Source organism: Falco naumanni, chromosome 1 (genome assembly GCF_017639655.2).
Source record: "Falco naumanni isolate bFalNau1 chromosome 1, bFalNau1.pat, whole genome shotgun sequence".
Classification (NCBI taxonomy): Eukaryota; Metazoa; Chordata; class Aves; order Falconiformes; family Falconidae; genus Falco; species Falco naumanni.
Window position 1 is genome coordinate 90,642,496 of NC_054054.1, and position 21,397 is coordinate 90,663,892.

Below are 21,397 nucleotides of genomic sequence, written 5' to 3' on the forward strand. Positions count from 1 at the left end.
TCACTGTGTGTACAGGTGGCTTCCCAGAAATAATACTTTGTTGTCCTAAATGAATATGCCAAGTGGTAGGATTCAGAATGCTCCCACATGGTATTTTATTCCATAAAACTTTATAGTAGTAAAAAAAGGCTGTTCTCTTTTAATCTAAACAAAAATTGTTTGGTTTCTTTTTTTGTTCCGCCGCAATACAGAGTTGTTGATGTTACTTATTTCAGCCTTAAAATCATCAGTATGTATGAAGATGAAACTTGGGCAATAAAAACGTTAGGGAAATTTTCTGATTAAAATCTAGTTTATAACAAAAGGATGAAAAGAAGATGTTCATAGTCAATCATCACAAATTCTTGCCCAATGTCTTTAATAAAAACATATTTCTGTAATAACTGTTGCAGCTTGAGTGACTTTCCAAATCCATTAAATTAACCTGTACATGGTGCCTATCACTGCCATAATTAGTATGCAGCATTCATGCTGAATTCTGTGGATGGAGAGTGCTCTGGTATGGCGGTTCTATGAGTTACAGCAGAGGCAAAGCTGAGGGTGTTTTCCTCCATATCAAGATTTATGAGTCATACTTGGAAAAGATGTTGTTTTTATGAGATGTAAGGAATATTTAGGTAATGACTTACTGAGTTTTGGCTTGCATGTGCTGGCAGCAATGACCCTTCACATACCTTCTGGAATCATGTCAAGCAGGTTGGTAACATGAAGCCTTTTTTCTTGAAAGATTCTTGGTACTTAAACCTCTCTGCAGATTATTGAGGCATTTCGAGCAATGTATTAAAATTAAGTGGCACACTGTTGTTTTCCTTGCTCTTTAAATTCTTAGAAGGAAGAGATTTGCTGCAATTCCATTAAAGTCCTTACTGTGGCTCAGAAATTGCCTTTGCTATTTGTCTGGGAGACTGGCAGTCCTTTTCAGTTAGTGCATCCTCTTGTGTAAACAGTGCTTGTGGAGGCTTTTAGTTGGTGTGCCTAACTAAAAATGCAGTGTGCAAGTGAATGTTCCTTTTGAGGCAAAAGCTTAGATGTTTCAGCTTTAGGCTAGTTCCAGTGTGGTCTGTTTGCTGTGGGGCTGATGTTAGTTTCTAAATCAGCTGCTGAAGATAATGGGACTCCTTTATCTGTGCTTTGTTAATTCTTGTTTTTGATAGGCTTTGTCAGTGCAAGAGTTGCTTCAGCCATATGACTGAAAAATATACAGAAATATATATATATAAAATATATATAAAATTTTATATACTGAAAAAATGTAAATATCAAATGCAGTTTATAGATACGTCTGCCCAGTTTTTTGTGATTTCTGTAGGAAAATAAAAAAATCAACTCCTATCTACCTACTGAGTTATTTTCTGTTTGCTTAGATAGCTTGCTTGTTCCAGTTGTCTTCTGAGCAGGTATTTCATTCATTGAGGAAGTTTTGTTGCAGCAATGTGTTAGTGGGTGTTTTTGTTTTCCCCTAGCATTTCTTAAAGCAAGCTACATAATTTTCTGTTTTGTTTTTAGAATAATATCTGATCCGTTTAATAATTAAGTGTTAGGAAGGAGTCTAGTCAGAATATCTTGAACATAAAAGGAAAGTACTGTTAGCAACATGCTGGTAGTGTTGCTCTTAAGAATGCATGGCAGTGGTGTTAAGCAAATATTCCTGAAATACTGTACTGGTGTTGAGGCAGGGGATGGTAAAGCCCTCTTTTCAGTGAGGAGAGTGAAAAGTGTATGTGGTAGAGCTGGTATGGGACTCTAGAAAGAAGAATTCAGGTTCTTACTCTGTAGGGTGACCTTGGGCATCAGTTTGAGCAGAAACCCATGCACATTGTAAGATGCTCAGACAATACGCCAGTGCTAGCCATTTAGATATCCAGCTGGAAGCCAACTGCATCAGTTTCTGTCTGAACACGTGTTTGACTGCTTCTCTGTATTTCTGTTTATCCAGAGGTTAACTTACACAAAAACAATTTATATATTTTTTTTAGGTTACCTATTAATCCATAATATATGTAGGAGTCCTGCCTTTTCGGTTATTTCATTGTTTTTGAGAGACTTGCTCTTTAGCATCAGTTAAGTAGCTGGGAGCTCTACCAGCTCTCTGATCAGATAATGCTGTAGAAATGTTTCAGAGTTTTTGTCCTGGCTAATATCGGCAATATCAAACCCAACACCCAGCCACATTATCCCCATTTGTTGTCATCAACCTGAAAACTGTTTGTGTAGCAGATAATACAGTCAGAAGAACAATTAATTTCTTTAGTAGGAAGTTCAAGATTCCAGATTATTGACCCTAAATACAAGGATTTTAATGGTTTAATGCGAGTTGTGATCTAAGCATGCCTGAAGTAATATTCATAAGGCAAATATTGCAATAAACACAGAAAACAGGTGGAAAGTGAAATACACACAGAAGATACATTACTTTAAAAATAAACCAATGTTTGAATTGCAGATTTAGGGCTGAGAGATACCCTGACCCAAACTTGATGAGTTTCTGGGGTGCTTTCAAGCAGAACTGAGGTGCCAGTTTTGGATCTTTATTTCCTACAAATCTTGAGCTAAAAGTTTGAAACAAAATTTCCTGATTTGCGCCAACATCTGCAAGGAGGTATGATCACAGTGTCTCTCAGCAAGCTTTTGGAGAAGAAAATAAAATAAAAAAGAGCAGAAATCTATTTTCTGGGTTTGTAGGTAGGTGTTTGTCATAGTAGCCATCAGTCACTTTGAGGAAGGTTGGTGGAGATGTGGCTACTCTTAGGTTTATTTCTCTTACAGGTCTCTTTACTAGCAGTCTCTGTGGTAGTGTGACTTGCTAGATTTGGTAACTTCATGTCAAGTGTTCTTTATCTCTGATAGCTTAACAGGTTTTTTCAGAAAAATGTTTTGCCTGGTAAGTTTCTGTGGGCTTAGTTGAGAGTCATTAGTGGTTGCCTGCCTGATGCAGAAGGCTTAGATCCCAGATTAAGGAGCTGTCCACTTGAAATTGGTTCTTTGGCTTGCTCAGTTGCAAAGGAATTTTCTCATTCCTTGCCCAGCTCAATTTGAAATGGAGAATGCAGTTAACTCACATGCCTGAAAGGCAATTAGATTCTGCTGTGAGCTTCTTATGTGCCCTGAAGTAACCATAAGTCCCGTAAAACAAGACCAGGATGACATTCTGCCCTCTAAGAATGCACCTCTTAGATAACACAAAGTAATTTTGTTACCAATTAATTTTTCTTACATAAGAAGTAATTACAGTTTCAACTTGTCATTTTAGGTGGTGTTTTGGAGTATTCTGAAGAACCTGAATGCCCATTTTGAGAGTTGGGGTTTTTTAGTGGTTTACGGCTGCTGTGGTTTTAATATTGCATGTTCACCCTGGTACATTAATGTAATGAAGAGGGAAGATGGGCCAGGGATTTGGGGTGTTGCTGGCAGACCTTAGGAACCTTGTACATTTACATGTTCTGCTGCAGGCTTTGTGTATGACGGTGGGTAATATTTTTCCTGCCTCCACTTTAGTTTCGTAGCTACAGTAGAGGAACAGCAGCTCCTCCATGGTTCAGATGGCTAAGTCTTGTATAGATCTTTACCACAGGACTTTTTTTTTTTTTTTTTACTCAGTTTTATTTTGTATGTGAGGTGCTCCAGTTTCAGCTGGTAACAAAGGAGGTCCCTTTTGCAGTTGCTGACTCCCCCTTGCTCCAGTTTGCTTCATAACAGTGCATTCACATGAGGCTGTGTTTGCACGAGCCCCAGAAATACAGATCTACCTCTGCAGAGCCGCTTGATGGAGAACGAGAGGCCAAGTTCAGCGTTGTCTAGCACTGCCCCTTGCCTGCATAGGGGGCCATTGTGCTGGAATGCTCCAAAACACACCGGTAGAAATAGCAAACTAAAAGATGATGTTGGTAGCCAGCCTGTCTGCTTTGGGTTATCCCCAGTTGTATTTCACAGAATCCTCCTTACACCTACTTGATAGGCAAGAGTGCTGCAAATCTATAGAAACCTTGGGATTGATGTTCTTCTAGTGAAGCCACAAGTCCAATTAAATTGAGTGATACTGTTAAACTTTCAGTGTTTAAGCAAGGATTTTTATTTTTTTTTTGGTATGACTGTTCTAAAGCCTAAGGTGTACCTCTCTCAGGAAAGCAAGCAAGTCTGAGAGCCCTGCCTGTCATACAAACAGGCACAAGTTGAAGATCTAAGATGAACCCAAATTGCCAGTGATTGCCTTTCTGTAGGACTGCCTTCCCCTGCTCCGACAGTGCAACGGAAAGTCCAGTGTAAGGATAACCAATGCAAAATGAAACTGCAACTTTTTATTACACTCTGTAATCCTACTACTTCTACAGAGGACTGTCCTTTTTTAACTGTTGTTCTGCCTCCCTCGAGGGGATATGGAGGAGCTGGTGCAGGCTTGGCTGTGTGATGGCCTTGGCTGTTGTGCTCTCTCTGTGCAAAGGTGAGTGAGAGGTGAGCATGGAGCGGAAACGCTCAAAAGGGAAGGATATGAGAAAAGGGTACTGGGTTTCGAGCACTTTAAATCAGCGTGTCATTCAGCTCTTTTACATCAGCATTTTTGTACCTGTTTGGCTTTTGCTTGAAATAATTTACAGAATCGTATTGAAAGCGGCTGAACGTGTGTGGGTCTAGACTAGAAGCACCTAGAAACTGAGGACAGCAGAGAGGGGAACAAGTGTCTGCAGAATGGGAAAGGATCTCAGTATGACAGCAGTGTCATGGTGGAGATGCTACTCCATATTGGCTGGTTTCTCACCATAGGATTTTCTGGCCATACTGGTGTCTGCTCTGGCACAGCAGGGTGGCAAAGCTGCTTCTGCTCACCTGCAAACACCTAGTGCATGGAGGCAGCTGCTCTCTGCAAGTGTTGGCATCTTTTATTTGCCATTTGGCATAGGCACTTTCAGCCTTTATTTTACACGCCTGACAGCTGGAAACTGAGATTCTTCTTGAATGAAACCAAGTTTTCCTTTGAGATTTTTAGGAGCTGGAGCTTGAGGATGGGAGTCACAAAAGTGCGATGGACAGCAGTGTGGCAGATGTGCCAACGCTGGCTACCATTACTGCTGCCCTGTGGAGCTCGCCTCGCTGGGCAGGCTGAGGGGGAGGCAGTGGGATGTGCCTGGTGTCCCAAGGCTGCTCCATCCTGAAAGCACAACCTGTGGGTGTGCTGACTTTTGACAGTCACCATTTCAATTGGCAAGACTGCGGTGGTGTTTTTCACCAGCCTTTCTGGTTTAGGGTCCCTCCTCTATACACTCGATGAGAGCTTTGTTCCGTTGCAAAATTTGCACGCACCGTTTCGCAGATGCACGGAGCCGCTCCTCGCGAAGCCTTGCCAGTGAGCAAGGGGGAGATTGCACTGGGAACGGTTCATGCTAAAACCTGTGAGCTGTTGCTTTAAAAGAGGGAAAAAAATAATTAAAAAAAAAATATCCTTTGTGGGCTGTGGAGAGAAAGTGCTAGAACTGTGCAGGATCATGACTGGAAAGCAGGATCCCTGAGTGGTCACGGAGGCTTTCCTGGTCCTCTCCAGCCTGCCATGGTTTTAGCCAGGATGCTTGTCCTCCACAGCAGATAGCAAACAAGAGACAAAGAAACCCTATTGAGGACGAACCACTCGGCAAAGGGAATGAGGCAAAATGTTGCTCTTGTGTTAAAAGGGAACAGCATCTTCTTTGTTAGACATGGAAATCACGTTTTTAACGGGATTGCTCTGTTGCAGTGCTTGAACCCAACCTTTCTGAGGAGTCCGATCGCTCTGCATCGCTTTATGCTTTTGAGTCTGTCTTCTTTTTGCACATATGTAATACTGGAGGTTTAAAAAAAAAAAAAAAAAAAAAAACCAGCCAGGGATTCAGAAGGCATCCCGCTAGCGATCAGCTGACACACCGAACCCAAGCCTGCAATGTGTTGCTTATTCATTTTGTACCGTGGGAGCTGCCGGGGCTAGCAGAGAGCTGAACTATGCCTCTCAAACAGCGGCGCTTGTGCAGACAGAGGGGTGAGAGAGAGGCAGCCGCCGCGGGAAGAGCACAGCCGGACTTTCTCCTTGTTTTTATCCATTTCTGCAGGATCATGTATTTATAAGGGATGAGGTGGGCCACAGGGATCGCAGGCCTGAGGTGCGGCCTACCCAGTCAGTGCAGAATCAGGCCCTCCACTACCGGAACAGAGAGCGCTTTGCCACAATCAAATCAGCATCTTTGGTAAGCAGCCACCCCACCCCACCCCACCTCCTCTCATCCCCTCTCCCTCTGCAAAGGGGTCAGGATTATTTTTTTCCTTTCCTAATTATTTTTTGCTGTTGTTGTTGGCATAGCAACTAGATATTGCACTGAAAGATATTTTAGCTCTGTGTGTGTGAGATGTAAAATTTAGAATATATTTAATTTCTCTGTGTATTTCCAGTGTATGGGAGATAAGCCACCTTCCTGGGTGAAGCTAATATCATCTCAGATTCCTTTCTCCCCCCCCCCTCCTTTTTCCACCTTTCTCTTTTGTTAATATGTTTATTTGCATGTGCATAAAGTGGGTATATGTCCTCGTGTGAAATATGCTTAAATGCTATGGAGATGCAGATGGGTTTTGAAACAATAAGATTGCTGCTTCCCGGCTGAGCTGCTGGCTGTTTTTTCATTCATTCATTTATTTCAAGCAACTGTACCGTGACTGCATTTTTCAGCTTGATCCCTAGGAAGGATTGCTGGGTTGCGATAACGGAGAGGGCTTACAGCGGGCTGTGGGCTTACAAAGAGGAGGGGGATGGGATGAATCCATCAAGATTTGTACTATTGCAAATGTGATTGCTGTGGATGCCTTTGTAGTAGGGAAAGGGGTGTGTGCCGGAAGAGTTAGTTGTCGTGCCACCTCCCCCACCTCGCATCCGCACGGGCTGCAGTTAGTAGCAACATTTTTGACAGAAAGGAGTGAAAATGGCCTTTTAAAGCTAAAAGAAATGTAATCTTAAGTATTTCAGCCCAATGGTATTAGAGGTCAGATGGACGGGGAGCGTTAGAAAGTACCCACTGTTTGGCCATGGCACTTGCTCAGTGCTATGACATCATCCTAGACCAACCCCGAAATTACACCAGCAAGCCCTCCCCTTCTTGTTTTACCTTGCTTGAATGGTGGGGTTTTTCCTTCTATACCACCATTTCTTGATTCCCCCAAATCGCTTCCCATTTCTACATGCACAAGACAGGGGGTGTGTGGGGGGTGTGTGTGTGTGTGTGACCACAGCTAAAGGTTGTGAGTGGAGGGAAAAAGCAGCAGTGCTAGTAACCAGAAATTTTCTGTGGTGGCTGCTGCTAAAATCTAAAATGATAATGTGGCATCCAGAATCCTAGCTGCATGCTTCGTGGGCTGGCATTTGAGGGGAGCATCTGAGTTCCATCTTTTGCAGGTATACTTCTGGGGAGCCATGCATGCCCTGAGCATTCCCCAGGCCAGTGTCCCCTGCTCCCCCTTCCCTCCCTCCTCTGCCCCAATCTAAGTGACCTAGAAATATGTGCATTAGAGGACTTCACGCAGCACACCTGACACAGGCAGGATCTGTGGTCTCCTGGAGACCCTCTGCCTTCTGTATTTTTCTCTTTTGTGTGCATGTGTGTGTGCGCATGCACCCAGTACAGTGCCAACACTATTGCCTGCACTGAGCAGATAAAAGTAGGATCCAGTTAGGCTGGCTGGAAGGAAGAAATGATGAATGACTCAAGTACCATACTTGAAACGTATATACACTTTGATTGATAAATAGATATGTGTGTTGAATATATTCATATTCTTTTACTCCTTGTGGAAAGCTGCTGCACATTCTGTCCTGCCTTCAGTACCAGATTCAGTAACTCCGATCTGCCTTGAATATGTCATCCCTGGGCTGCTTGGGTGGTTTGAAGGTATTGCATAGCAAGGCCCCCTTGGGAGCTTATGGAAGATGTTGGTATGAAGGTATGAACCATGAGGCCTTCCCAGACCTCTGAGCTCTGGGGAAGACAGCTAATTTCCCAAGGTCACTCCTAAATCCCACAGCAGCCTCCTGTGGGGCTGGGACTGTGTCTGTCTTAATCCTTTAGTCACTTGGATTTGCTAAATCTCTCTGCTTCTGTGACCAAATGATGATAAAGATAGAATTAATACTGGGTGGGGAAGATGATTGCCTTTTTAAAGAATTTTTTCTTTTTTTTGTTTTCTGTGGAACATACTCTGATACGGAGCATGTCTGGGCTCATGCTGGGAGGGTTTAGGGTGCACACTTAAGGTGAGCCATACATGCACAGCACAGTATCTTTTAGGGGAGAGGGAAGTCCCACCCATTAGCTCACAGTGTAAGCCAGCAGGTCTTTGGAAAAGCACATGGTAGTATGTGTCATGCAAAAGCTTTGTCATCCCCATCATAGGCACACATATCCCTTCCCAGTATAAAGGGAGGTTCCCAAAGCACCACCTTGGTACTACAGTGGATGGTACTGTGTCCTTAGGTTCTGAGGTTATGTGGTGGGGGAGAAGCTTCCCAGTGTTTACAACAGAAATATTTTCTTTCATTTCAGTTAACCTTGTGATGGACTTTTCCCTTTAATAATCTTTCATTCTCACCTCTTCATGTTCTGAAATGAAAATCTAGGAAAAAAACCCAAAAAACAAAACCCAAAAAACTAAGCTGAAACCTATTGCACAGAACATGAAGAATGCCAGTGTACGTGCTTGGGTTTGAAGTGCCGGCGTGGCTGTCAGCACACTTTTTTTTATCACTATGCATTCGATCACCACTCGGTGGCTGGATGATGTCAGTGGGTAGTGGTGCTGAATGCTGCTGCTCTTCTGGCCAAGGGAAAACTTCTCTCATGCCTGCCTCCTTGTCTCCTGCTTAAATATCTGTGGGGAGAACAAGCCATGCAGCTGATGTGGGGAGAATGACCTAAACATGTCTGGAATTTATAGCGTGAAACCAGAAATTCAGACTTTATTCATCTGTCTGTGTTAATTTATGCTTTCAACAGCATCTTGAATAAAATGAATCCTGTGTGAATGGGTGCTTGAGACCCCACTGTTAAAAACTAAGCAAACCGGCATGCTTTGATGGTTCCCTACATCGTTGCTACTGACCATCAGTTGGTTTCTCAGCAGCTGGGTACCGCTTCCTGGGCACGGAAAGGTTATGGGGTTGAGAGCATCAGGTGGCCTGTATTGCAGAGAATCCGGCAATGGGAGTTCTGACCCCAAATTCAATAATAGGGGATGGTATTTGGGTGTAGAAACTTATGCTTGTGGGATTTGCGAAACATTACCCCCCAACACGAGAGCAGGGCGGTCCTGTAGAGGAAAAGCACAGAGTCTGAGTGCAGGGGACTGTGCATGTTGCTTCACAGCTGTTCTGCTGGTGGAGTCCAGCATCCTGGGCCCTCAAGTCCTTGTTATTCGCCCTTAAATCGGGGTATTGCAGGTGCAAGAAAGATAGGCATTTCTAAAAGGATGCTCTTAACTTGGAAGTTGGATCTCTTTCCAAAAACAAGCTGAAGTAGTTTCAGTGAGTGCAGGGGTCACAGGAGAACTACATTAGACAGCTCTATACTCCAGATGTCTCAGTGGTTTTAAGTGTGATTCTCTGGCCCTCTTGCTCTCCAAAAGCATCATGTGAATAAGAAGGAAACTGGACAGACTTCCAAATAGTGAAATGAGCTATCCACAAGAAAGAAGCTGTCAATATACCTTTCTAGTCTTTCAGTGATGCTTTGATACTGCTCAGGTTTAAAAAAAAAATGAAAAAAAATGAGCAAATGGAGTTAAGAGAGCTGAAGGAGCTTACCTTTGGTCATAATTCAAGCAACAATTTTAACAGTCACTCTTTCCTGGACCACCTTTCTCTTTGGTCATTGTGTAGATCACCACCACCGTTTGTTGGGTGGGGGTTTTTTTCTTTTTTTTTCTTGTTAACGACACTTGTGGCAACAGTAACCATCACTCAGTTGGAACAGTGGTGGGAAATATGCTGCACATTTCTGCTGTTGCAGTGAAAATTACTATCTGAAATGGAGATTGGGTACCTACTACATCTCCATGCTATTTTGCAGACTATCAGTGATGCATAAATTAAAAGTTACAACTAGAAATCTAAGCTTTCAGGCTCAGAAAGCTGTTATTTAAAAAGAAGGGCAGAGGATCTGCATGTTGCTAAGATTACAGCTATCAACATTTTCAAGTGAAAGGTGTTATTTAAATATGTGCAGAGATGTATTGATCTGCATTTCTGGTTGTCTTTCATGCTTGACTCCTTAACTCCCCACCACCTCATGCCTTTCCTCGATAGCTGCTGTTATAGTTTTCAAATTAAATGATCTAATAGTTAAAATTTCATAGAAAGATCAGAAGGTGTGGACTCTGTCGAAGGCCTTGGCGTTCTCTTTGAAATCCAAATGCCAGCAAACAAATTATGTGATCTCATCCAGGGTCTGCAAAGCCAAATGTCTAGGTATGTGTGAGCAGGCTTCTTTGGCCATGAAAATGACACTGGGGCAGTCTGACTCCATACTAGGTATGTTTACATGATGGCTGTACCCTTGCGCCCTGTTCTGCTGAAACAATGACATTTTATTCCAGATGGTTGAGTTTCTCCTAGTGGACTCATCTGGCTGCTGCCTTTATAGGTCTTTGCTCTAAAAATATTGAACTTGTTCTTTCTCATCTCAAAGTTCTTCTCTTGCTGTAAGGGGCTTCTGGCAGTGTCTTGCTCGGTCCTCTGCTTCATGCAGCAAAGACAAGCTCAGTATTTCATTTGGCTATCAAGAGGTTATCAAAACTGTCTTTTAGGAGAGTGTTCAGTATCTTGGTTAAACAGTGTAGAGAAAGCAACTTTAAAGAGTTGCTAGTTTGAAGGAGAAGTTGCAAGCCCAGCTTCCTTACATAAAGCAAAAATCTTGGAGGGCTGAAAGAAGAAAAGTTTTGATTTTATGGCAAGTAAACTGCTTGTGGGAGCAGGTTGGAAAAGACATCTCTCTTCTCAGTTCTGTGTGTGCCAAAGATACAGAGAAACTGACAAAACTTCATACCTTAATAAAATCTATTCTGGTTTATGCAGGGGTTTTGGTTCTGCTGATGACCTGATTGATTATTGCATGCTGCAGATAGAGCTTCAGGAAACTGCAGTTTTCTGCTTTAAAGGATCCTGATGTTGTCTGGTTATGTGGAGAACAAATTTTGCAATGACCAGTTCAGTTGTCATCTTTCTTTCCGATCATAATCTATGGGGATTATGATTGTGAAATACTTTGTGAAGTTCCAAGTGCCTTTGTCTAAGAACACCAGAAAGGTGATTACTGGAACTTCTCCAGATTTTCTTTTTAAAATGATTGTTCAAGCTGTTCATTCATTAGGGGCTTAATCTTTAAAACCATAATCCTTTATTCATTCGTGTGTTGACATGTTTAATCTGAAGTACTTCTCTGGTACAGAATGGTCATATTCAGTGACTAACGTTAATTTCTTCCAATTTCATCCATGCCCTGAGGTCACCATTTGGACACCTTGTCTTCGAAGATGGAGTTCTGAAGAGTGTTCATCTTTATTAGACATTATGGTGACAAATTAGATCTTTAGCACGAGCATGCTGAATGCAGGCATTAAATCTATGAGATGTCCACCAAGTCTCCTGTTCTTTCTCTCTTATCTTAAGGAATGAAATGTTTCTTTTGCTTTCCTCTGACTTTTTAATGTCTTGTCTTCTGCTGTGACCGGAAGGCTTTATCAGCCAGTGTTACAATTAGTAATTGCATCCTGTTGTTGGAGATAAATATCTCAGACCTAATGTGAAATCTTTCAAAAATGAAATTCTTGTCATGATAGAGGCAAGCTGAGCAAAACTGGAAATGGAGTGCACAGGAGCAGCAAAAAAAAAAAAAAGATAAAAGTTTAATGGTTTTTGCTGTAAATAAGTACACATTCTAAATCTCATTAGAGATGAGACCAAAGGGGAGACTGGTCAAGTTGCTAGCAAATTCTTGGATCCATTTTTTCTTATGTTCTTGCTGTTTGCTTTGTTCTGCCGCCTTCTTGGAGCGGCGGGTGCATAATGTCCTGCTGCTCACAAAAAGGCCGGGCCCCAAGAACAGCACATCCAGGAAGATCTTGTCCTGCTGCGTGGTAGTTAACGTATCTCCGTTTCTCCACAAGTCCCTGACCAAGCCTGTTTCTCCAAGTCGTATGTCATATAACATAGTAAATGGCATATGTGAAATGTTGGGGGTTTGCCTTGTCTTACCTGACATCTGTCTCTTAAAATTAACCTGGAAGACTTCTCGGAGGAGCTTTCATTACCTGGAAGCTTCTGTCAGAGATCTTATTCTTGCTGAAATTGACTGAAATGTTCCCACAAATGCTTACCAACTTCTGCAAAGCATGGATGTCATTGTCACATTTGGGGAAAAAAAAAAAAGCTTTTGAACTATAGCCATATGCAGGGCTAATAATGTGTTCATGTTTCTGTAGTCATTTCTACAATCTCACATATTCCTGGTGTCTGGCTCAGATCTGTTCAGTTACCTAGTCTCGAGCATTTGAAGGCTGCTATGTTACACCCGTTGCTGAGGTGTAAGTATATATTTTATCCAGTCAACTTCAAAATAACATCCCAAAATTCCTTGTACAAGGAGGATGTGATTTATGTATCCTCACTTACTTTGTAGCTGATGTTTGACTACACTAATGTGGTAACCCACCATCATCACTTCCTGGTAATGGAGTCTGACAGTGCTGTAGTCAGGCTAGGTCTTTTTCTTTGTCATCTGGTTTCCTTTTCTCTCTGGGGTTGTCTTTGGAAGGGATGGGGGAAAGACAGAGGCAGTAGATTCATCCTTTCATGTTTTGTTTCTGTTCTGGGACTCTGGCTAGAATTTTCTTGGTTGATAACTATTTACTGTAAATTGTTGCTAATCTATTTCAAGGGGAAGGCTTTGGAAGGCTCTTCCCAACCTCCTGTTCACACTCCTCCCAAGTGTTGGTAGTCATTTGAGCTGAGACAGGTGGCAGCATGCTGTCTGCCTTGGGTGACACATCAGTTTGGTATTAAACTCGCTTGTTGATTTGGGAGCTCTGACTTGATTGCTGCTTCCTATCGGCTACTAGTCCTGAAGCACAGGGCTGCCAGCAAGTGGGCTGGGTTTGCTGCTCAGTAAAGCAGCTGCTGCTCTTCTGTTGAACCTGAACCTTCTCAGGTCTAGGTGCATCCCATCCTACGTCTGAACTTACTTGGAAGATCTCTGAAAAACAGCCTTGAAATGACAGCAGTACTGTAGTAGGTGCCGGTTCTTTCTCTTGGCTGCTGTGGAGAAACTAAGCAGGAAGACTGGGCTCTTGCATACTGCAGGAGGGACTGTTGGTTCATAAAGCTTCAACGATCACCTTCAAAGGGCTGAGCTCTTTGCTTCCTACTTGTTAAGCGTGAAAGAAGAGGTCCCCTCATACAGAATCAGGGACTGCAGCTCTACACCTATACTCCAGTTCCAGCTTTTGGCTCCCAGGATTGGCATAATACAAAGATCTGCTGATCTTTTTATGTGAAGTTCCTGGGACTGTATTAAAAAAAAAAAAAAAAAAAAAAATCAGTCTTGGACACTTTTCTTCTTTTGAAATGGAAGCATTACCATTCGCATTTTCTTCTGAAATTTTTGGCACAAGTTACTGGGGTTTTTTCTTCCTTTCACATAGATACTCTCGGGCATGGAAATGAATGTGGAACTTGTGAGTTTGTTTCAGCTGAGCAGGGTTTAAAATCTGCTTAGACCATCTGATCAATCTCGTTAAGAGCACACTGTTCCAGAACAGTGTTCCCTTGTTAGAAAACTTTCAGTGCTGTTAGGGAATGAGCTCAGTCTGCCATCCTCTTGAATGTTAAGAAGAAATGTTGAAGGAGGCTACTCGTTGCAGGAAATAGGTATTGAGGGACTGAACTGGAATCATGGTGACTTGAGGAGGATGGGGAAGAATGGGGTGGGTTGGGGGCTGTTCTCAAGATGGATGCCATCTTGTAAGTCCATGTCACCCTCAGTATTTGAATCCTGTGTCTGGAGAAGGTTGTCCAGCAGCCACCTTTGTTTCCAGACCTCCTCTAGTGTTTCCTGGAGTGATTAGTAACCTGCTGTTTCTTTTATTTGTAACATGGCATTTTCTGCTGTGTTACTGAAAATGCACATAAAGTTCTCGGGAAAAGACAGGGTTGGTGAAAATCAGGAGAGAAAAACTTTATGGCCCTGTTTGTGACATTAAACAGCAGCACCAGCTGAAACCTGGAACAGCATTCCCTGAAAGTTGATTTCTAAGAGTACAGCAAAACAGGGTCTGGTTTACAGGTAAGCAGCTAATATGATGACAGCTTGTTTGTGAAGAAGGCCATGTAGCAATTCCCCTTTTCCTGACATCAGGTTACAAGACAGATCCATGAGCATGAGCAGGAGAACGAGTTGCGGGAACAGATGTCAGGATATAAGCGGATGCGGCGCCAGCACCAGAAGCAGCTGATCGCCCTGGAAAACAAGTTGAAGGCCGAGATGGACGAGCACCGCCTCAAGCTGCAGAAGGAGGTGGAGACACATGCCAACAACTCGTCCATTGAGCTGGAGAAGCTGGCCAAGAAGCAAGTGGCTGTGATGGAGAAAGAGGTGAGTAGAGTTACAGGTTCAACAGCTGTACCTGTGGAAAGGTGAGTACCAGATCTCTAAGAGAAGCTGTGAAAATGTGGCTTAAAACCTGTGTTAAGTGCACTCCATGGTTGCTGTCCGGAGCTGCCCTGGCCAATTTTGTGAAATAGCTTCACAGCTACAAGTCAACCTTCTGGATAACGGGCACTCCATTGGCATTGACCAATACTGCACCTGGGGACAGCTGGCTAAGAGAGACAGACAGACCCTGTGGGGACCTTGGAGGGAGCTTCTGCCTGATGGCTGAGGGAATGACTAAGCTTGCTGCTTTGTCTCAGTCTGTTTAAAAATCAACATGTTAATTCGTATGGTGAATTAGTGGGGTTTTACCCTCCAGAGTGGTTCTGGCGTGAAAGTAAGAAGCATGAGGAAAGTCTTCAATGTATGTGGGCATTATGGGGTTTTACTCGTGGCTTTGTCTAGCACGGTGATGGGAGAATGACAGACCAAAAAACGCACAACAGAAGACTGATTTGTGCTGGATTCAGTACCTGCTCCCTCACCCTTTGTTGCTTTTTTCTTTTTTCTTTTTTTTTTTTTTTTTTTTTTCTTCTCTGTGCCATGCAGGCAAAGGCAGCTGCAGCAGATGAAAAGAAATTCCAGCAACAGATTTTGGCTCAGCAAAAGAAAGACCTGGCGACCTTTTTAGAAAGTCAGAAGAAACAATACAAGCTTTGCAAGGAAAAGATTAAAGAGGCAAGAAACCATCATTTTCAGGGCTGAAGGGGTGTGGAATGAACACGAACTAGACTTTCGTTTTGATAAACCTGGGCCAGCCCAGGGGTTTAAGGGATACTGTCATGCTTGGAAGCAAATTTAGATTCTCAGCAAGTAAACTTTCAAGATCTGGGAGCATCTGGCAGCATTTCTAGCATAATCTGTAAGGGTGCTAGAGGTACCTTCGCAATTTGCTGTAGAGCAGAATCTTTGAAACCAAGGGTGATGAGGGAAAATGGGACTTCACAGAGAATTCTTCTTCCCCCTTTTCCTCATCTGTAGGTGTTTTTTGGGGGGTGTTTTTGCTTAAGCTGTAAGTTATCAGAGCAGCCATTTAGATGTCAGTTGACAAAAAGCCCTGTTGATCGCTTCTTATATGAATTGGAAGAAGTAGTAACTTAGGTTGTCTATCCCAAACCGCATTACTCAAGTACAGCATCCCCACCGCATTGCAAAAATAGCTTGCTGTTAAGAATGTAGAGGTGAGAAAATGAACAGCGATGAGCCCTGCTGGGCATCTGATTGGAGAGAGAATTGAGCATGAGTCCTGTTGAAATAAAACCTAAGCCTGAGCTGGACTCCCGTGAACCCAGGTACAGAGCTGGGAAGGGAGCTGAGGAGTTTGACCCAGTCTCTTTCCTGGACAGCTGGAGCCTCCCCTGCAGTGGTGTGTTACTGACTTTTCATTGCTGCACTGTTTAGCCCCTGAGATGTTTGTGTTCAATGGCCACTTTTTCCTCCTCCTCTTGGTGGGTCATAATAGCACTCGAAGACGGTAGGGCTGGGCATGGCCAGGTGATAAGTCTGGTTTTGCTGGTACCTGGTGGTGTAGTCAGGATTTTGGTGTCCTTTAATGAACTGAGTGGCAGAGGAGTAGCCAGTAGCTGAAGGTCCTCCAAATCCTGTGTCACTGTGGTCCTAAGGGAAGTCTTGTTTTGACCCTGTATGCACACAGGAAATGAATGAGGACCACAGCACGCCGAAGAAAGAGAAGCAAGAAAGAATATCCAAACACAAAGAGAACCTGCAGCACACACAGGCTGAAGAGGAGGCCCATCTTCTCAGCCAGCAGAGACTCTACTATGACAAAAACTGCCGTTTCTTCAAGAGAAAAACGATGATCAAGAGGCACGAGATGGAGCAGCAGAACATTCGGGAAGTATGGCACTCTTCGCTTCCTTTCGCAAGCATTTCTTTAATTGTTTTAGCTTCGTGTCCGTAAAACAGTTTGCTGACTGGTGCTAGATCTTCATGTTCCCAGTTGCTAAACAGGACTGAGAAAAACATAGGAAACACGGTTTGGAAAATAGTTTTCCACAAGGATGTTGCTGCTTTTATTAACTGAGGAGGGGTGGCATCATTGACTTGCAGAGAGAAACATTATGTGGGCCACTCACTCTGGGTCAGTTGCTTCACCTGAGCTCCTGGGCATGAGATTTTTGGGGGATCTTGCTGGGCTTCTTTCACAGCACAGGGCAGTTTGTCCATGATGAGTTCCATGGGCAAGCAGGATGGCTGAAAGGGCATCGCATGAGGGGTTCTACTTGTTGGCTAAAGAAAACTTACACAGTTGAAATATGTGTATTAAACCAGTGATAACCCTAAAAGAACAAGATTAAGACTGCAGAATGAAATGCTACAAATGTAAAAAATACCAAAAATTCAGTCCTCTCATGTGTCTGCATTCTGGTTATCTTCAAATAATCAGATACTGCTTTTCCACTGGGCTCCACTCAAATTTGTGCACAGAATGGGCAATAGTTTGTTAAGGAGAAGCTATTCAGCATCTTGTTTTTCCTCATTAGTTTATTAACCTTTGCCTTGCAGGCTGCCTGTAGTCAAATACCACTTTGGAGAAAGCGTTATTACTTGTAGATTTTCCTGTGGGCATCACTATAGTATCTGAATTCTTTATTAATGTTGGTTTTGGATAAAGACTATCAGATGAAATGGTATTTTAGTGTAAAGGCTGAGAGCGAGCCGTCAAAAATTTCTAATAATCATGTACTTGGTCTGCTACCATCAAATTTTCTGGCATACTTAACATTGCCCTGTATCCTTACCTGTTCAGAGCTTTGCTGCCCTTGACTTCAGACTTCAGTGCCTGGGACTGCTCAGCTGGTTTGCAAATCACATCCAGACATGTCAACTCAGACACCCTGAAAATGAATGACTGAAAAATCAGATTTGGGCACCATTATCACAGCATATAAGCTCTGTGGCAGGGATGAGAACAGAATTCAGTTGCCTATCATGGTATTTTAACCAGGAAACACTCCTTTGAGCTGCTGCATTTAAGAGACCTAATTTTCAGAATGATCTAAGTGTTTATTTCCTGAAAATAGTATCCCTACTAACTAGTTCAAATTCACTGGATCAGACACTTGAGGTAAATAACAAGTTCAAAATGGGTTTTTTTCTTGGTATTTGAAGTAACCACAGAAGTTCTTTTTGTACAAGTGAGAAAGCAATGGGGAGAAGTGGAGCACCTCTGTTTGTTCATACTGTGTGAACTGAAATCAGGCATGGAATGGGCACGAGAGAGCCTGGCTGTCCTGGCCTAAGATGAAGGCAGGCACAAGTACCACCGCTCAGAGCTGACGTGCTGGCTGTTCAGTGCACTACCCACCTTTGCACAAGGGGGAGGTGGTTTCAGTACACCAGTAGATTTAAGGTTTTGATCTTGGTTGTCCAGGTGCAAGTTTTGGTTAAATGTAAACATCTGCAACATCCTTAGGGCCAAGAATGCAAAGACAAGACCTGGCCCTGTTCTGTTCCCCATCCTAGCTTAAAGCTGTCACAGCTGTAACAGCCCAAGGGGTTGAAGTGCCTGTTTGCAGCTGCTGATGTTGAGAATTACAACGTGCAACAGCAACTTGGAATAATTAGATTTATTATTTTTTTTCTTCTACTGCAGAAACTCATTAGGCTGAGCCCTCCCTGTGCTGGGCGGTGTGTGTATTGCAAGGCAGCCCCCGCTGTGCCTGTCTTAGTCTAGCATGAAGCACAGCCGTGAGTTTGTAAACCTGAGAGCTGAAACTGAGATGTACTAGCAGACCATCTGTGAAGGTCACCAAATATCAGCCAGGGGTACAGCTGTAATTACTGCTCGACTGAGCTGGATTCAGCTCCATGCTCCACAGGTTGTTGCCGATACCTTGAGACAGAAGTATTAGTAGCGATCAGGGATAGAATCTGGTATCTTCCTCTTCCTTGGCTTGTAGCTCAGTGAAGGTTTTCTTAGACTGCAGGGCACCATGTGCAGAAACTTATGTGCACATTGCAAAATTGTGTGAGGGTCAGGCTGTATCCTTGTTTTGGAAAACACGCTGCACCTAGGGCCAAAAAACACCTCTACACAGCAGTAGATGAAATTCTTTTTCTTACCCGATGTGGTGTGTTGGAGCTGTTCACCTCTGCTTTGGCCAATCTGCTATAAGTGATACGAGAGAAGCCTCATCTCCCAGTGACTAGCAGGGGTGCAGCGTAATTAAAATAGACAAATAAGAGCCCCCAGTTCTGTCGGTTACCCCAGCCCAGACGCTGCCGGCTCTCCGCAGCCCGGCATGTACTTAATGAAAAACAACTGTGATCCTCAGCCGTCAGACAGGGCTTGCGTGTGGTCCCAGTGCCGCCTGCTGGAGACTCCCTGGGTGATCCAGGAGCTACCAGAGGAGCAGGTTACAGGGGGATGGATCCTAGGTGGCCGCTCAATTAGCGTTCCCATCCTGCTGCTGGGGTTTTGTTTCCTTGTGGCACATGGAAGCCCTCGATGTTGTCGAGATGAGCGACAAAGACACCCGACCTCACAAACTGAACTACTGCATCTCAGGGCAGAGAATCACTCCTCAGCTTTTGTCTTGTGCTCTGCTGTCCTCTTGTGCAGGAGTTAAACAAGAAGCGGACCCAGAAGGAAATGGAGCATGCCATGCTGATCCGGCACGACGAGTCGACGCGCGAGCTGGAGTACAGGCAGCTGCACACGCTGCAGAAGCTGCGAATGGACCTGATCCGGCTGCAGCACCAGACTGAGCTTGAGAACCAGCTGGAATATAACAAGCGGCGAGAGCGGGAGCTGCACAGGAAGCATTTCATGGAGCTCCGGCAGCAACCAAAGAACCTGAAGGTGCTGGAAGCTTTCCTCCTCCTTCCAACCTCTGCCCTGCTGGGCAGGCTGCTCTGTGTGCTTGCTGCCTCCTCCGTGCAGCATCCACGCTGCAGAGCCACCGTTCTCCACCAGCACTGTGTGCTCTCCCTTGCACCCCTTTCCTTTGCGCAGGGCTGCTCTGGTAGAAGAAAGTTGCGGGCTGTTCCAGCAAAGAGCTCAGGGAGGATTTTTTAAGTGCTGTGCTCGTTGAGGCTGCTGGGTAAAAACAGGCTAGTCCTTAGCAAAGTGTTACAGAACTTGCTTCTGATGAGCTGTGCTTGCTTCAGGCCCTTGCTGGTATCAGCCTATAAACCTCAGCATGGAAGGGGGTTGGGTGATGCTTCCTCGCTTTCAAAGTCAAGAGAGAGGGAACGTGGGTGTGCTGAGCATTACGCTCTGTCCTAAGCCGGCTGCGGGTTGATTAGAAACCTCCGAGCTAATTGCTGTGGGAGATTTCTGTTCCTCCTCTGAACATCCAAAAAGGTACATTGCTTTTATTCACTTTCACACACTTGCTAGTTCTCAGATCCGCAGTCTCTGTGTAGCACGCGGTTGAGGCGGGGAAGGCAGTTTGGTGAGGCTTCGCTGAGGTAACAACCTGGGAGGCCCTGAAAAAGCAAACGCTTCTGGGGAGGCAAGGGGCAGGGTGATGGGCTGGGCGACCTGTAGGAAGCAGCGGGGAAAGGTGGACGTGCCCTGGGCTGGGGAGGGCTTAGTGGATCCTGTTCCTGGCCCAGGCCCATGGTCACTGCTGAAGCAGGACCTGAGCTGATGCTGCTTGTTAGATCGCTGCGTGCGCAAAGCATGTCCCACTCACCTGGGTGCAGGGGCAGGAGGCAGCGCAGAGTACAGGGGAGCTGTGGTTGTCTCCCACCAACCCACCTATTTGGATGTACTTTAACCTCTCCATTCCCAAAGCTCTTCGTGCTCTTCACATCGTTCCTTCCTTGGCAGGCTATGGAAATGCAGATCAAAAAGCAGTTCCAGGACACATGCAAAGTACAAACTAAGCAGTACAAAGCACTGAAGAATCACCAGCTGGAAGTAACTCCAAAGAGTGAGCACAAGACAATTTTGAAGAGTCTGAAGGATGAGCAGACGAGGAAGCTCGCCATCCTGGCAGAGCAGTATGAGCAGAGCATCAACGAGATGATGGCCTCACAAGCGGTAGGTGCGGCGTCCGGCGGCACCTGTCCCTGTTCAGGGGGGCTCTGACAGAGGTGTGCGCAGGCGGGGGACAGCCAGGCCATCAGTCTTCGTAGCACGCTGCGTTCTTCTTGTCCTAGCCACTGGATGGTTAGCGATGCGGTTGTGTTTGTAACAACTGTTTTAAATAAAGCATCAGGCAGCACCTTTCCTCTTGTAACAGGTATCCCCCAGAACGTGCGTCCTTCCCCTGCTGCCCCTCACATGCTAGGGTTTTAGAACTGGATCTTCTGGGCAACTCCTGCCTCTGTGTGAGTGGGGAGGCAGCTGTTTGTGGAGCCCTTCCTGCTTTCTCATTCTGCCACCACCAGCAGAGGCTCCCCGGCTTGGAGGGGGAGGAGCAGTGTGTCGCTCGTGTCGGAGCAGATTACCGGTGGAGGTTTGACTGTTGTTTTACTCTGATCTTACAGCTACGGCTGGATGAGGCCCAAGAAGCGGAATGCCAAGCCCTGAGACTGCAACTCCAGCAGGAGATGGAGCTGCTCAACGCATACCAGAGCAAAATAAAGATGCAGACAGAAGCACAGCATGAAAGAGAACTCCAGAAGCTGGAGCAACGGGTGTCACTGCGCAGGGCACATCTGGAACAAAAGGTACGTTTTGGGTGGGCTGCTGGGGGCACCTGGCTACGTGTGTTGATCTC

The 21,397-nt window shown here is 44.5% G+C and overlaps 1 protein-coding gene across 4 annotated transcripts in view; it reads left to right on the plus strand.

The window, feature by feature from the left end:
• Positions 1–21,397, plus strand: part of TAOK3 (TAO kinase 3) — a 95,128-nt gene that overhangs the window by 70,618 nt on the left and 3,113 nt on the right. For 3 of the 4 annotated variants that reach the window (XM_040605773.1, XM_040605793.1, XM_040605783.1), the window contains 7 exons: positions 6,072–6,206; positions 14,409–14,645; positions 15,252–15,380; positions 16,357–16,560; positions 19,288–19,527; positions 20,503–20,715; positions 21,165–21,347. In XM_040605773.1, the coding sequence (XP_040461707.1) occupies positions 6,072–6,206; positions 14,409–14,645; positions 15,252–15,380; positions 16,357–16,560; positions 19,288–19,527; positions 20,503–20,715; positions 21,165–21,347 (1,341 nt within the window). Of the gene's footprint in view, positions 1–4,145; positions 4,439–6,071; positions 6,207–14,408; positions 14,646–15,251; positions 15,381–16,356; positions 16,561–19,287; positions 19,528–20,502; positions 20,716–21,164; positions 21,348–21,397 lie in introns of those variants that run through there. The other variant, XM_040605803.1, reaches the window with a different exon arrangement.